The 15,523-nt window shown below is 39.4% G+C and overlaps 1 protein-coding gene across 2 annotated transcripts in view; it reads right to left on the bottom strand.

Moving 5' to 3' along the window:
• Cntnap4 (contactin associated protein-like 4) overlaps positions 1–15,523 on the bottom strand; it is a 223,873-nt gene that overhangs the window by 92,355 nt on the left and 115,995 nt on the right. The window contains exons 5-7 of one of the 2 annotated variants that reach the window (XM_013013005.1): positions 2,746–2,949; positions 2,075–2,259; positions 1,131–1,274 (exon numbers count right to left, since the gene is read on the bottom strand). In XM_013013005.1, the coding sequence (XP_012868459.1) occupies positions 1,131–1,274; positions 2,075–2,259; positions 2,746–2,949 (533 nt within the window). The remainder of the gene's footprint in view (positions 1–1,130; positions 1,275–2,074; positions 2,260–2,745; positions 2,950–15,523) is intronic. The other variant, XM_013013006.1, reaches the window with a different exon arrangement.

The raw sequence follows: 15,523 nt of genomic DNA, 5'->3' as shown, positions 1-15,523 counted from the left end.
AGCTAGATAGATAGATGCATACATACATACACATATGGATGGATACATAAATAAATATATGGATGGATGGATGGATAGATATGTTTATATATACATATACGGATGGATAGACAGATAGATAGATACGTACATACATACATATATACATATGTACATACATACATATGTACATGGATAGATAGATACAGAGATACATGGGTGGATGGATGGATGGATGGATGGATGGATAGAGAGAGAAAGAGATAGCTGTGTCCTTGTTCTTTCTCACTCTGTACCCATCCTTCCTCTCTTCCTCCAGAGAACTGGCCTTGCTGAACCACAGTCATTCTAAACGCTGAGCTTGGGACTCTCTGTGGGGACATGGACAACAATTCCTAGAGATTCTCTCTGCAGAAAGCTTCCTTCATACGCTGCAAGCACTACAAAACCCAATATGTAGACTCACAGCATGGCTTCAGACAGAGTTAGTGATTTCCTGGGTCTCCCACATTCCCATGACAGGCCCCCACTTCCCAGCTCCACGTCCTAACACAGATTCCTAGCATGCAACACACCCGCTACCGTTGGGTGCTCTAACCCAATCGGGTCACATTTAATTCTGTCACTCATCCACAAACCTAGAATACAATGTAGTCTGAACAATGTTGCCATTTGGACAGATTAGCAGATACAATATTGAAACAGCCTATTCATTTATTATTTTAATTATAATAATTATTACTATAGTAATTATTATTAAGGACTGTAGCAAAATACAAGAGCTTCTAACATCTCTCTCTAATACATATGGATGTTGCCCAATTTCAGAAACTCTTGTGTTTATCCAGTGAGTTGCTCAGGGAATATCTTATTAAGGAAATTACTGAGCAAAAGAAATTAGTCTCTTAGGAATAATAACATCACAGGAAAAAGTAAGATATTCACTGTTTTAAAAGTCACTTTGCTTCCTATGAAAATAATTATGGCTTGTGAATTCCTATTCCTTTAGCTAGAATTAATCTCCTATAGGCATATCGCCATCAGAGAAAAAAATAAGAAGAGCAATCCCCACAACAGCATACCAAAAAAGCACAATTTCATTTGGAAAATGTACATGGTTTTACTCCCTCCCTCCCATGAAGGCTCTTTACCATAATGATGATTTGGGGATCTTGTTGCTTGGCCAGATCAATGATATCCATGTCGTTATAATAGAGATTCTCTAAGCATCCATGAAAATTTTTATGCAAGAATGACACAGATTTTGCAGGTGCTGGAATCCCTCCGAAGCTGATCTTAGAAAGAAAAGTAGCATCAATAATATTGTTTAGTGATTTTTAGGATAATTATGATGAACAACTAGCCCTGTCATCAGCACACACAGAGCAAATTTCCATCAAGTCACTCTGGAAAAGAACAGAGACACGATTGTTTTTAATACCTAATGTTCACCCATGTAGCACTTATTGATACTAGAGTTTGACAATTCCTATAAGTTGTTCATCACATCTGTTTTGATATAGTACTTTCCCGGGGGAGGGGGAAAATGCATCTGTCTACCCAGGGTATGCAAAAATCTGTTCAATAATATCATCAAAATGATGATGATATTTCATTTTGAATATATTTTAGCATAATCAATAGTTGTCTTTGTATCAATTGTTAATGGATTAATTGAAAGTGTTCGTGGTTACAGTCTCCCTCATAAGTCTAAATATTGATCAGAAGCACCCTATAACACAAAGAAATCATAAAACATATCCTATATTTACTTGTAACAATGGGATCTCTTTCTGGGGAAAATTTCCTCCATGTGCAGCTCTAGGATTACATATCTCAGTTAAAAAATGACTATTGCATGCTATTGAATGATAAATTCACGCATTTGTCACAAGGCCATCAATATGAATGCAATTATTGATCACCTTCTGATGAACTTGAGTTAGGCTAGCCAGCCCTGTGAAGTGGGGAAGAGGGGAGGGCGGGGGGGGGGTTCCTCTAGCACAGAATCTCTGCTGGAAAGTTAAACTATGCATCCATCATCAAAATCTCATCCTAAAGAAAATCTGTATTAATTGAAATGTAACCATCACACCTCATAATCAAGATCCAGGTAACTGAGGTCTCCCTGTGCATGAAAACGACTCTTGTGCTCATCCACTGTGAAGTTGACCTGTTTGCCCCGTCGCTGAATGAGCACGCTATGCCAGTGCTGGTCATCGAGCAGGCTGCCCAGGGTGAGATTGGTTGGAGAGTGAGTGGAGGGAAGCTTAGCTTCACCTAGGAAAGGATGGGGGAAAGACAGCATCGTTATTCCCAGGCGACACTGTCCTGCAGCATCTCGTAGTAATTGCAAACGGGGAGCTTTGGTGTAACAGTCTCTAGACCTGGTTGTAATTCCTATCACTGTTAATCCCTTTTATTATCATTACCAATGGTGCGGCCATTGCCTATGTAAATTTCATCTTTGCTACAACCTCATTATTTTTACTACTGCAGTATTTTTCAATGACCCATGTCATTCTTTATGATGCTAGAAAATAGCCATGTCACTCTCTCCGAGAGAGAAGAGCCAAGGAGAGGCCTGTACCATTCCCAACATAGGAAACATTTCGACAAGAACGAGGAATACGGTCATACAGGCAAGCCCTGGGATCTGAAAATAAGATCGCGGTAGTGCCGAAGAGAATAAGCTCTGAATGCATATGGTTTTCTAAGGGCTGAGTTAATGGTTCGATTTTTGAGCAACCCACCAAGGAGTTTTACCTGCATTGATGAGTAAAAAAAGTCTTCCTCCTCTCAGCTCCAGTGTGATGGAATCTCCACCGGGCCCTGCTCTGTGGAGCAGGACCCCAGCACTCTGCATGGTTTTGAATTTCAAAGAAATCGTATCTTTCATGGGACTCAGAGATTTTTGATTGAATCTGTAGTGCAGGGAACTTTTTCCATCAAGATCAACCACCTCTGATCCTAGAGGCAAAGAGAGTAAAGGTCATTCAAAGTACAAATATGCTTCCATTAAAGCATTTTGAGTCTGTGTCTATGTTTGTGTGTCTATCTGTGGACATGTGTGTCTGTGTATACGTGTATTATATGAGTGTGGGGGCATGTATGTGTATATGTAGGTGGGTATGTGTGTATGCCTGTGTAGGGGTATGGGCACACAAATTTGTGTGTGCATGTGTATATACATGTCTGGCATGTGCATTGTGTACATGTATGTATGTAAATTGTGTAAGTAATGTGTGTACATGTACATGTATACATACACAAACACATGTTTGTGTCTGTATGTGTGTATGTATGTATATACATGTATGTATATATATGTATATGACCACCAAGTATATGATACTATTGAAACCCCAAGTTGATTCCAGCTTCGTTTTTATTAACTAATTACAATTTTTAATTATTTATTAATTTCATTAGAGAATTCATGACCTAAAATATTTTTAGATATACACCTCACTTTTCTTTTATACTGTTAAAGGCTATATTTCTTATTCCATTAAAAAAGGAAGTCAGAAAAAAATGGTCATAGTCAATATACGACAAATTACAGTTTACCAATCAATATTTGAGCAACATTCATGAAAGTAATTAAAGGGGCTCTTTTTGCTTCAGAAAAAGCAATGGCAGTATCTGAAAATTCTTTCATCCATGTACTAGATCACTCTCTCTCTCTCACACACACAAATACACACACACACACACACACACACACACATATACACATACTCTCAACTGGTAAAACTCCATTTCCAGTACCCATTCAGCCACCCTGTATTCTGTCTTATTATGTAATTCTCATGATTAAGGAACCATAGTCAAGGGCAATGCCATTTCTTGCCTTCTCAAGGGCATCATTGGAAAGACATTTAGCTTAATGATATTGTAAGGTTTATTCTGCTGCGTTTTATATCATAACTGGGACACTGACATGTTTTCTCAGCTTTCTGACAGCGCCTTCCCTACTCCTTGTCAAGATCGCACCAGTTCATCTGAAAGAAGATGTCATGTTACACTCGTGCCATAATAGCACGTTTGTCAAAATCAGTTGCGTCCTGAATCACACACACACACACACACACACACACACACACACACACAGTCCAAAAAGAAAAAGAAAAAAGTGCTCAGAATACTCAGGAACCCAAGTAGCATTTTCTACATTTTACAGATCAAACAATTTTTTTCTTTAAGATAATTACTCTTGAGTATATATTTATGTAATAAGAGCAGAGGTTAAAGAATCCCAATAAAATGTGAATCCATGTTTCCGCTGGTAAGCTAATTTCTTCCGGTCCACCCACTAACATGACAGCGTTCAGCTCAGCACACATGACCACGACTACTTGTAGCGAAACTTCTCCATCAAGTCTCAGAAGTACCATCATCCCAATTATTTTCGCTATTTTATATTGCCATCTTTTGACAAGTTAGGGGTTTGATTCCTTTCTCATGTGTCTTCCTGACGTGCTGATGGAGAATTCATTCGCCAAGCACACATGAATAAACAGTGCACTTTTTCAGAAAGAATCATGTTAACTAAACAATTATACCTTGTTATATAGCTGAATAAATGCACATAGGGGAAAACAACAGAACTTCATGTTGAGTACAAATGACATGTTCTGCAATTATTATATTACAATAAATTAAGAACAAATTCGATAAAATAGACTTTAAATGCTGACACATTTGGAGCAATGCAGTTATCTCTGAGTTAACGGATTGCTTAAAGGCAACTATTGCAGTAATGATTTCATTTTAAATGAAGACTATTTTGGGAATTAGCTACCAAGAGACTTCTTTTTCTCCCATAAAAGGTCCAGCCTATGTTACTTCAGCCTACTATTTTTCCCTTTTCACTGTTTTTTAAATTATTATTATATTACAATAGTCATATTTGTCTTCTGTAGTACCTAAAGCTTTTGTGGCTAGACTATTTCCCTCAGCAAAAGAAAACATAACTGCAAGTATTTCGGACAATGGACACGTACACTAATGATGTGGTGTTTCATTTCTTGTAAGGCTTACACGCTTTCTACTTAGCAGGTGTGGAATTGTCTATGCAACCATGGATGAAGTCCTGGGAGTAGAGGTTTTAATCCCATCACATTTGAGAAGATGCTAGAATGAAAGCATGTATAGGAAGAGCAGGGCCTAGGCCCTCTGGGAGCTTCTATATAGGAAAGATAAACATTTCCCAAATGAACAAATCAGTTCATGAAACCATTACACATTGTAACAGGTGCTTGGATCAAGTGGACCAAGGTTATGGGTTAAGGTCATTGAGAAAGGTCTCTTTCAGGTCTAGAAACCTGAGGCTGCTCAGCAATCAATAGTAATCTATAGTTGTCATGCTCTAAAATGTTTCCCAATCAACTAGATCACTCCTGGAACATTTAACTTCCAAAGGCTTAGGTTTTCTCCCAACACAGTTAAAATCACGATGAGGAAAGAAACTCTGAAGACCCCATTGACAAGAAAGGATTTAAAGCCCAGCTATAGGAGAGAGAGAGAGGCATCCTTTCACCAACTCGGTCTAAAGGAAGAAAGTACAGGTGGAGTGAATTCAGCAACATACAGGAAGGAACTGAGTCACAGACTTCACATGAGTATTAAGAGCCTTCTTTGTGGGGTGGGAGGGAGCCAAGCATCATTCAAAACATGGGTACATCATCAGTACAGCAATAGTCAACACACATACATGTAATGTAGAAAAATGTTCTATTGATGTTTAAGAAATGAGCATGAATCTTCACATTGTTTCTTTAGACAGAACACTCACGTAGTCAAGCTGTTACTCATGACTGTTATCCTCGCTACTCAGGAGGCTGAGAACTGAGAAGCTTAGTTCGAAGCCATCCTGGAAAGAAAAGACTAAGAGACTCTTATCTCCATTGAGCCAGCAAAAAGTCAGACATAGAGATGTGGCTCATGTGGTAGAGCTCTAGCCTTGAGCGAGAAAGCCAAATGAGATCATGAGGCTGTGAGTTCTAGATCCACAGCTGGCCCTCCCAAAAGAGAATATTCACTTACAAGAACTCACTTTTTATTATGCTTATGAAAAGTAATCTGCACACACACACACACACACACACACACACATCTCAGGGCCTTGCACTTATGCTGCAGGAATTCTACCACTTACGTCTGCCTCCATTCTTTTTTTTTTAGGTTATTTTTCAGATAGTCTTGCACTTTAACCCAAGCCACTTCTGACCACAATTTTCCCAAACTCTACCTACTGAGTAGCTGAGAATACAGAGGTGAACCCCTATACTCAGTTTTAAAATATGATCTTAAACCATCAACAACAAATACTGAATTGTGAGATATAAAATAAATGATGTAAAACTGGAACTACTTAAAATTTTAAAAGGAAAAACAATCTTTCAACCTTTACAGAGACTATTTGAATGCCATATATCAACAGTACTTAACTCTTCTAAGAAGCGATTAGAAAGACAAACATATCCACACAGTCTGTATTGAAAGTGATTGTACCACACTATAAAAAAGAACTGAAAAAACTGGATATAAATCAAAGTAACAAACTCACATATCACTACTGCATGAAAGCACTTTCTAACAGACCAAAATGGAAGTGGCTCAATTCTAGATGAGTTAATATGTGTCCGATTTTACTATTTATTATTATTGCCAAATACTCCTTATTTAATAATACTATTTCAGCATTTTTCTTGGACACCTAAATAGGACTGCAAACACACTCACTCCCTTCAACTTTCTTTGAACAAACTTTACCATACTTCTAGTTGTTTCATTAATGGTTCAAACACATATCTTTGAGGTATATTTATTCCATATTTAAATGAGTCATGTTTGCATTCAGATACCATATCATTGACCAGAAAGCAATATTTCAAGTTTTTGCCATTACTGATAATGTTCTGAGAATATTCATTATCTACTGTACAAATATTTTTTGCATTTTTGGACTCTTGAGAGAACATGACCAATGTAAAGAAAGACATTCACACAAAAGCAAAATTTCTGGGTGATTCACCACAAATTTTCCTTGTTGTTTTCTGGCTTGGCTTTTGTTTTCTTTGTTGTTATTTTGAGACAGGGTTTTGCTAGCTACTTCATGCTGAGTCCTCCTACTTCAGCCTCCTAAATTCTGAGATTATAAGCATGTATACACCATCATACCCAGCTCATGATATTTCCTTAAATTGAAACCAAACTATAAAAGATCTAGTGGGAGTATACAGAATCAAAAAAATCAACTCAACTCCACATGTATTTGTTTAGAAATGCTAAACATCCAAAATGATATTAATAATGTTCTTTCATAATATTCATATTATTCATATTAATAATTGTCCTATACATTCTTACCTCTTTTCAAACATTTGGTGTTTGACACTTAGTGCCCAAACAGTTTGACAAAAGATAACAAGGAAGATGGCAGACATTTCCTAGGCATCCAACTTTACTCTCTCTCTCTCTCTCTCTCTCTCTATATATATATATATATACACATACATATATATATGTATGTATAAAGTAAAAATGTTAGAAGGAAAATTAGAAATATTAGAAAAGTGATTAAGTGAAATGCAGCTGTATGTCAGTGGCTCTTGCCTATAATCACAGCTACTTAGGAAGTGAAATGGATAAGATCAGAGACCACCCAGGGCTGAAAAATTCTCAGGCAGAAAAGTTCACAAGACCTCCTACCCAACCAGGAGCTGGGCCCAGAGCACATGCTTGGTATTCTAACTAAAATAGAAAGCCGAAATAGGCTAAGTGGATCATGGCTCAGACACTTGCCTGAACAGGAAGTGAGAACCTATTCAAAAGTAACCACGCCAAAAACAGAGAAAGACTGGAGGCATTGCTCTTTACAAGAGCAACTGCTTAGAGAGCAGTATGGAAGAAAGAGAGAGAGAGGGAGGGAGGGGGGAAGGAAGGAAGGAAGGAAGGAGAAAGAGAGAGGGAGGGAGGGAGGGAAGGAGGGAGAGAGAGAAAGAAAGAATGAAAGAAATAAAGAAACAGAAAGAAAGGAGGGAGGGAGAAAGAAAGAAAGAAGGAAGGAAAGAAAGATGGAGGGAGGGGGAAGAAAAGGAAAGAGGGAGGGAGGGAAGGAAGGAAGGAAGGAGGGAAGGAAGGAAGGAAGGAAGGAAGGAAGGAGAGAAATGTGTGACAGTGACAAAATGTTTAACAGTAAAAACGTTCCATCCAAAGCTTTAAGAGGAGATTGGTTACTTGACCTAAAGGAAGAATGTTTTTCGAATTGTAAATTTGATCATTACTGTGCTGATTATATATTTAACTGTTGGGCTACTATAAATACCAATAATCTGGCTTTGTTGTGCCCTGACTTGTCATGGAGAAGACCCTGCAAATTGCCCTGACCTGTCTACCCCCTTTGGAGCCACCGGTAACAGTGCAGATTACAATGCCACCATAGCAATCAGCCCAAAGTCTATGTGGGTAGGGATCCTGGCTCGAGCCCGGGCAAGGGCGGGCTGTCCTGTGGTCTGAGTCACAAGTAACCACAAACATTGTCACTTAGCACACGACAACATTTTTAGCTTCTAATTCTGTGAATGCCAAATCCTCAACTCAAGGTGTTGGCAGGGGTTGTTTTTATAATATATATACTAGAAATATATATTTTATATTAGAGACTACCCATGTTCCTTGGTTCATGGCCTCTTTCTCCATGAATAACACCAGTTTGAGAGCATTGTCAACTCCCTCCTCCCCTTTTCTTCTTTCCTCTCCCCCCCGCATTATCTACTGTTGTGATTACATTGCAATTACTTTGGCTCCATCTGAATAAACCCAACCATCTCCTATGGTAAGAACTTAGCCACAGCTACAACAGCACCCATGCGGTCTAAGGTAACGCGCCCGCCATCTTTGCAGGCTCCAAGGCTGCTTGCCTTGGGTGGGACATTATTCTCTCCATCTCACCGCTTGGCCTCGCTTCCCCATCCGAAATATGAGAATCGTAATGGTGCACTCTTCATATCCTGCAAGAACATTATCTCTGCATCCGTTTTTAGAAGCTGGCACATGATCATCGATAAAAGTTCACAACTACAAAGACCAGTGCGATTACTGATTAATTAGTAGAATATCTGAGCAGGAAAGGGGGTATGGCAGACTAAGCATGATCAAATAAACACCTCTGATGCACTTTCCAAAACGTGATGCATTTCTGAAGAAATGATTATCGATGGCATTATAGCCAGGTTAAGTGGCAAGAGTGATTTCCCACCCCCTCCCCCCACCCCCTAGGTTCTGTTCTTCCTGTGTCAGCTGCTGCCTGAGATGAGTCAGTACAGCAGCTGTGACTGGCCTGAGAACCTCCGTAAATACCTCCCATCTCCAGTCAGCTCATTTAGAGCAAGAATCAAAGAAAGCAGAGACTCCCCAAGACCAGGCCCCTACCCCCAGATTCACTCCTCTTGTGGCTCTCTAGACAGAGTCGATTTCCTTTATATGATGTGAAACTATAATCTCCGCTGGAATTGAAAACTTTCCAGTAGAACATATCCAAACTTCTTTCAGGGAGCTGTGTCAGAAGAAATCTTTTTTGAAACAGGTGCTCTTCCCTCCTTCCTGCTACACATATTTATGGAGAGAGAGCTTTCTGGAAACACAGCAGAAGGCCGAACAATGCATACACACACAGAGCACACGTTTTCTTTTCAAAGAGCTTCAGGTCTATGGGGGAAGACTGGCATCCCTGCCAGGTGATTATTCATGTCTTTGTTCAGAGTTTTGCTTCTGGATCAGGGCAAGATCCCCGATGGTTTGGAAGACGTAGAAGGGAATTGATCTGCTTCCACCTCTGAGAAGGACATCAACTCAATCGCAGAAATGTTTTATGTCCTTCAGCGGCACGCTGCTTCTCTACCTCTGCATATTTCCAATGCAAACACACTGATCGTTGTCATCTATTCTACTCGATCTGGTATTTCCACCCTCTGTTTCTTCATCTCAGTCCTGCTTCAGACACATGAGGGTTCTTGAATTTTAAGTTGCTGTCACTTGCCAAAAAGCAATTTCCTTCCCACCTCCCAAATGGATTACTAAGAAAAATCATCAAGAGTATGATTTTTCAAATAGCTTGATAGGCCAGCCATAGCACAATCAATGGGGAAGAAGCTTTCTCCCAGGGCTCTGGGAAACAGTCACTCCCTTGGCTTTGCCAAAGACCAGCCAAATTAGGGCCTTGGGGATTCTAACCTGGGACCCAAGAAGACAGGTTGCTGCATGGTTCTGTGGCAGATGACAGTGTGAAAGCTATTTGACGGAGCAGCTACAGTTATAGAAATACTGCTAGTTACAGAAAGCTATTCTCTGAAAGTAAATAACCCCATTGCCTACTGAATTGTGCCAGGGAGAATGAATATGCTTTATTGATTTATACTGTCGTCGTTGCTTGCAGAAAGTTGTGGAAGTGAGCAAAAAAAATCTCCCTCTGAAAGATATTTCAGAGATGAATTGACTCTGCCAGTTAAACTGTGAATTAAGGCATTATTAATGAGTTCAGATAACAAAAACACTTAAAAGAGAAAAAAATTGGAAAGAAAATGCATGAAAAGGAAACCAGAATTCAAGCATAGAAAATTTCTTTTTATTTTAAAGGTCATCAAAGGGTTCTACTTGAAAAATAGAATACTCATTCATTGGGGACCACACCCCAAATACAAATAGGACAAGACTTATACCTTTAAAAAAAATCAAAGAACAAAATAATAATTTAGATTCTTTCATCAGTTGGAGGAAGGAGCTATAAGCCAAAATTCTTCTTGGCTGAATCTGTAGTCTGCCTTAAACACAGATCACACTGTTTTCTTATTTGAAAATTATGACTCATGAATTACTAAACAAACAGAGGTCCAATTTGGACTTCTAAGAGACATAAATCAGACCAAGTCACTATTAAACTATTATAGAGTGAAGTATTCAAGCACCAGCATGATGTATAGGCACTCGAGTACAGCATTACTCAACCGGGTTTTTAAGCCATGCAGGGGAAAGATCAGGCACTCCAGAACTCTACAGGAAATAGGTTGTACTATTTTTTTTTCGCATGGTAGCATAAAAGAACACAGAATGATTTAAGAGCCTCTTAAGTTTCAAACAACTAAAATTAAGAGCCTAAGAAGGAAGAAAGAGCAGAAGCAAGGCCTGCACAGAACCACAGAGAAATGTGACTTCACTATTCAGGTTTTAAATAGAGGGAGCTAGGGTCAGCAACCGAATGCTAGGGTATGGATCTGTACAAACATGATTGTCACCAACTAAATGCATTCTCTGTATAGGTGGCATTAGCAACATTGACTACTACCAAGTGGTCCAGGAGAATGTAAGCTCCACCTCCATCTTTAATGTTTATTTGCAATAACCAAAGAATGGCTCCCAGGACTCTTGAAATGATGACAAACACTTAGAGGATAACCTTAGTCTCTCATGGTATAGGATGATGCTGGGGGAACCAAGTGGAAATGTCAGAAGGCCTCAGTATTTGCTATTTTCTAGGACTTTTGGTATCTTTCTCGTAGCCCTTAACAACATCTCATCTTAGAGATAATCTCTCCTTTCATCAATTGCTCCCAGGTGAGTGTTGTAAATCAGTGATTGGTATAGACATATTTTTTCAGCTTATATCATGGCCAACCAAAGTATTTTTTTGTCAGTCATGGGGCTTGAACCCTGGGCCTGAGTGCTTTCCTTCAGCTCTTCAGCTCAAGCCTAGTGCTCTACCGCTTGAGTCACCATGCCACTTCCGGTTTTCTGCTGATTTATTGGAGATAAGAATCTCACGGACTTTTCTGCCCAGGTGGCTTTGAACTGCCATCCCCAAATCTCAGCCTCCTTAGTAACTAGGATTACAGGCGTGAGCCACCGGTGCTGGCAACCAAAGTATTTTTAATTCACCTGCCAAGTGCTACTACAGGAGCCAGGTTAGACCTGAGACTCCGTCCTGCCCCTGGGGGGCTTCCAAAGTAAGGAAAAGAGTCCAGGTGTTAAACTAAGGCAGCACACCATTTGCTTTATAGACTTCCATTTCATTCTCTTTTCATTTACACTCTAATCATTTTTTTAAAAAAGGAACAAATGTTGCCTTTGTAAAAGAAAAGATAATCAGGGTTTGAAGCCAGCTCGGGCAGAAAAGTCCCCATGAAACTCCAATTAACCTCTCAAAAACCAGAACTGCTGCTGTGGGCTCGAGTGGTAAAGTGCTAGCTTTCTGTACAAAGAGGCTCTGGGACAGTGCCCGGGCTCTCAGTTCAAGTCCCATAACCGACAAAGACAGACAGACAGACAGAGAGAGATCAGGTAAGCTATCCAGGGTGTCCAGATGTATCTTCAGAGTGTAAATGATGGGTGAAAGAAAGGAGGAGAGCTTCTGGAAAGATTTGAACACATATTTAAATTAGGTTGGCAATCAGGGACATAAGTGAACACACAGTAACCCAGGTGGGGCAGAAAAGAGGATGGCAGGAAAGAGAGATATGGGTATGAGAAGGGCTGAGAGGAGGAGGAAGATGGGAAAAGCTGGAGGGTTGGATGGCTTGACAGGGAATGGTTAACAAGCAGAAGTCTTTGGCCATAGGAAAGTTTGGTTCTAGGTTTTGTTGTCTGTAGCCCGAGTACATAATGACCAATGTTCAAAAATGGTCTAAAGCAATGCCCTTACGCCCTTAATGTATTTAACAAATCTCTCTACAACTAAAGGTATTTCTTCCCAGCACTTAAGCATGTGTTAAAATTTTTCAGAACTTCAGTTTCCTGGCTCCTAACTTCTTCTGGAATTTTGAATAACTCACGTTGGTTATATGAAGATCAAGAGTCAACAGAAATGAAAAATGATAGGTTGATATTGATGGAAATGTAGTGTACTCATAACCTGCCTTGTAGCATTAAAACCCCTTTGTACAGTTACTTTTTAAAAATAATAGAAAGTAATTAAATCAAAGAATTGGCAGAAGAGTTGAGAAGATTGCCAGGCAGGGGTTAGGATGTTTTCTTCTCTTTGTTCTTTACAATGCTCTCTTCTCAATGTCAAGCTACTATGTGAACTTTGAGTCTTACTTTTCTCTCTAGCCTAGAAAAAACATCTATTACTTTCTGTTTGGGCCTTAGAGAAAAAAAAACTGTTGAATGTGTATCTCCCTGGGTAAAGTATTAAGTGTTTTCACATCTCCATCTTTTTGTTCTAATTGTTGAACTTCAGAGCTCTGAATTCATTTTATAAACATATTTATTTAGCATATAAACATACTTATTTAGTACCCTTGTTTATTGGCAATAGGGGTAACCAAATACAAGCTCTTTTGCCCTGACAAACTTAAAAAGCAAATCATCTCCTTTGTAAACATTTAGAGTCATCTTGCCACTTGCTTTTTTCTTACTTTTTATTATCTTTAAATAATTGTACAAAGGTGTTTCAATTCCTTTTTTTGGCAGGAGTAGGCTTTGAACTCAGGACCTCAAGCTTATTAAGCTGATCCTCTAGTACCTGAGCCACACCTCCAGTTCCATTTACCATTATTTTGAGTCAGTCATGTACTTAGAGTTGCCAGGATTCTAAATACTGAAAAAAAATTAAAGACCAACTTTCTCTTCTCTTCTCCCTTGATACAGGGAGAAAGTCTAGGATACATATTTTGTCATTTCATTAGTATTCAAAATAAGGAGTTAGGTCTTTGGTGATGAACAGAGCTGTTCAAAAATTACTATGACAAACTCAGTCAGTTAAATATATTTCGTATCTTTTGAAACTCTGAAGTTACTGTTCTTGCTGATGCTACGACAGTTCCATTTTGGTCCGTGAGAGGTGCTTTAAGTGGCCCTAAATACTTGACAAGATCCTGATGGCTTCCGTCATTTTCTTATTTTCTGTATTATTATAATAACTAGCTCCATTGTAATAGTAATAGAATTCCTGTTATCATCAAATTAAAATATTAAGACTATAAACTTTGCAAAGAATGAGAGGATTTAATACTCTGGATTTTAGGCTGAGCAAAAGCTATTTTCTTTTTTAAATGGTGACATAAAATAAGATTCCTCCACTAATAAATAATCTGAGGGCAGGATCTATGTCTAACACTCTTTGGTCAGGGTTTAGCAATTAGCACATAAGAGGTGCTCAATAGACACTGGATACAGTTGTGGCTATGCTTTTTAGTAATTATAACAAATTTACTGCTGTTCTTTCTTCTTTTAATTTTTTCCTTTTGTCCTATTCTTTTTAGTAAATATAACAAATTTACTGCTGTTCTTTCTTCTTTTATTTTTTTCCTTTTGTCCTAGCCAGTCACAAAATATGAAAGATCAGTATCCTGAACAGACAGAAGACAATTATCTACATCTCGTTCAGTGATTCTTTTTTTCACCTTGGTGAACATCTGTGGCTTGTCATGCTTTCTTATAGTGCTTGTGTACGTGTGTTCTAAACAGACATCTCCTGCCGTGAGGGGTCGGGCCTTACAGTCATGGGGTCATGGGGTTCAAGGCTTCTTTTCTATGTTGAGGCTACTGGGAAGTGTTAGAAACTTGAAGAGGTGGAGCCTAGGGGATGTCTTTTGGTCATTGGCGTCATGACCTTGAAAGGTGCCCAGTCCCGTCCTTTCCTCCTTTATTCACATCCCAGGCATGAGGTGAACAGTCTCCCATGGTTATGTGCTGTCCTGCCACAGGCTCCCGAACGACAGACCAGTGCGCGGTGGACTGAAACCTCCAAAACTGCAGTTAAAATGAAGGTCATTATTGATGCTGTTGTTTATAATGTGATTATCTTGGTATGTGATACCGAAATGGAAAGTTAATGCTGATAGGGTATAACCTCCACTTCTAATAGCTTTTCTTGCACTATCAAATGTATGGTCTTTTTTTATTCTCTGCCAGTCCCGGCCCTTGAACTCAGGGCCTGGCACCATCCCTGAGCCTCTTTGTACCACAGCACCACTTCAAGCTTTTTCTGAATAGTTCACTGAAAATAAGGGTCCTGTAGACTTTCCTTCCCAGGCTGGCTTTGGCAATCCTCAGATTTCAGCCTCCTGAGTAGCTAAGATTACAGGTGTGAGCCACCAGCACCCCGTTCTAGGCTCATACTTTTGAAATGGGCTCATGCTTCCTTTATTAGAACCCATCATTTTCTTTTACACAGTCTTCATTTAAGCAATGAAATAAATGTATTAGTTGATGGTGCATTTGTTCTCATCCAACCTTTGAACTCTGTTCTCCCTCTTTAGAGGTGGAGTGTGTGCCCCTGGGTGGATTGGAGAAAACCTCCCTGAGCCTCTCCTACCCTTGCTCCATTCATAAATTCACCCCTCCAGATGATGAATGACAGGGTAAGGACCTCGGGCTGCAGCCCAGAGTCATGCAGGCAGGCAAGAAGGGGAGCAGAAAGGCTAGACACATCCCCTGATCTGAAAGTGGGGTACCAGGGAAGTTGTCAGGAATTGATTTCTATGTTGAGAAAAGAGGAATAAATGAACTTTCTAGATGGAAGAAAGGAAGGCCTAGTATAGAC

This window comes from Dipodomys ordii, unplaced genomic scaffold (genome assembly GCF_000151885.1).
Source record: "Dipodomys ordii isolate 6190 unplaced genomic scaffold, Dord_2.0 Scaffold18, whole genome shotgun sequence".
NCBI classification, from domain to species: domain Eukaryota; kingdom Metazoa; phylum Chordata; class Mammalia; order Rodentia; family Heteromyidae; genus Dipodomys; species Dipodomys ordii.
This window is presented reverse-complemented; position numbering and strand designations above follow the sequence as displayed.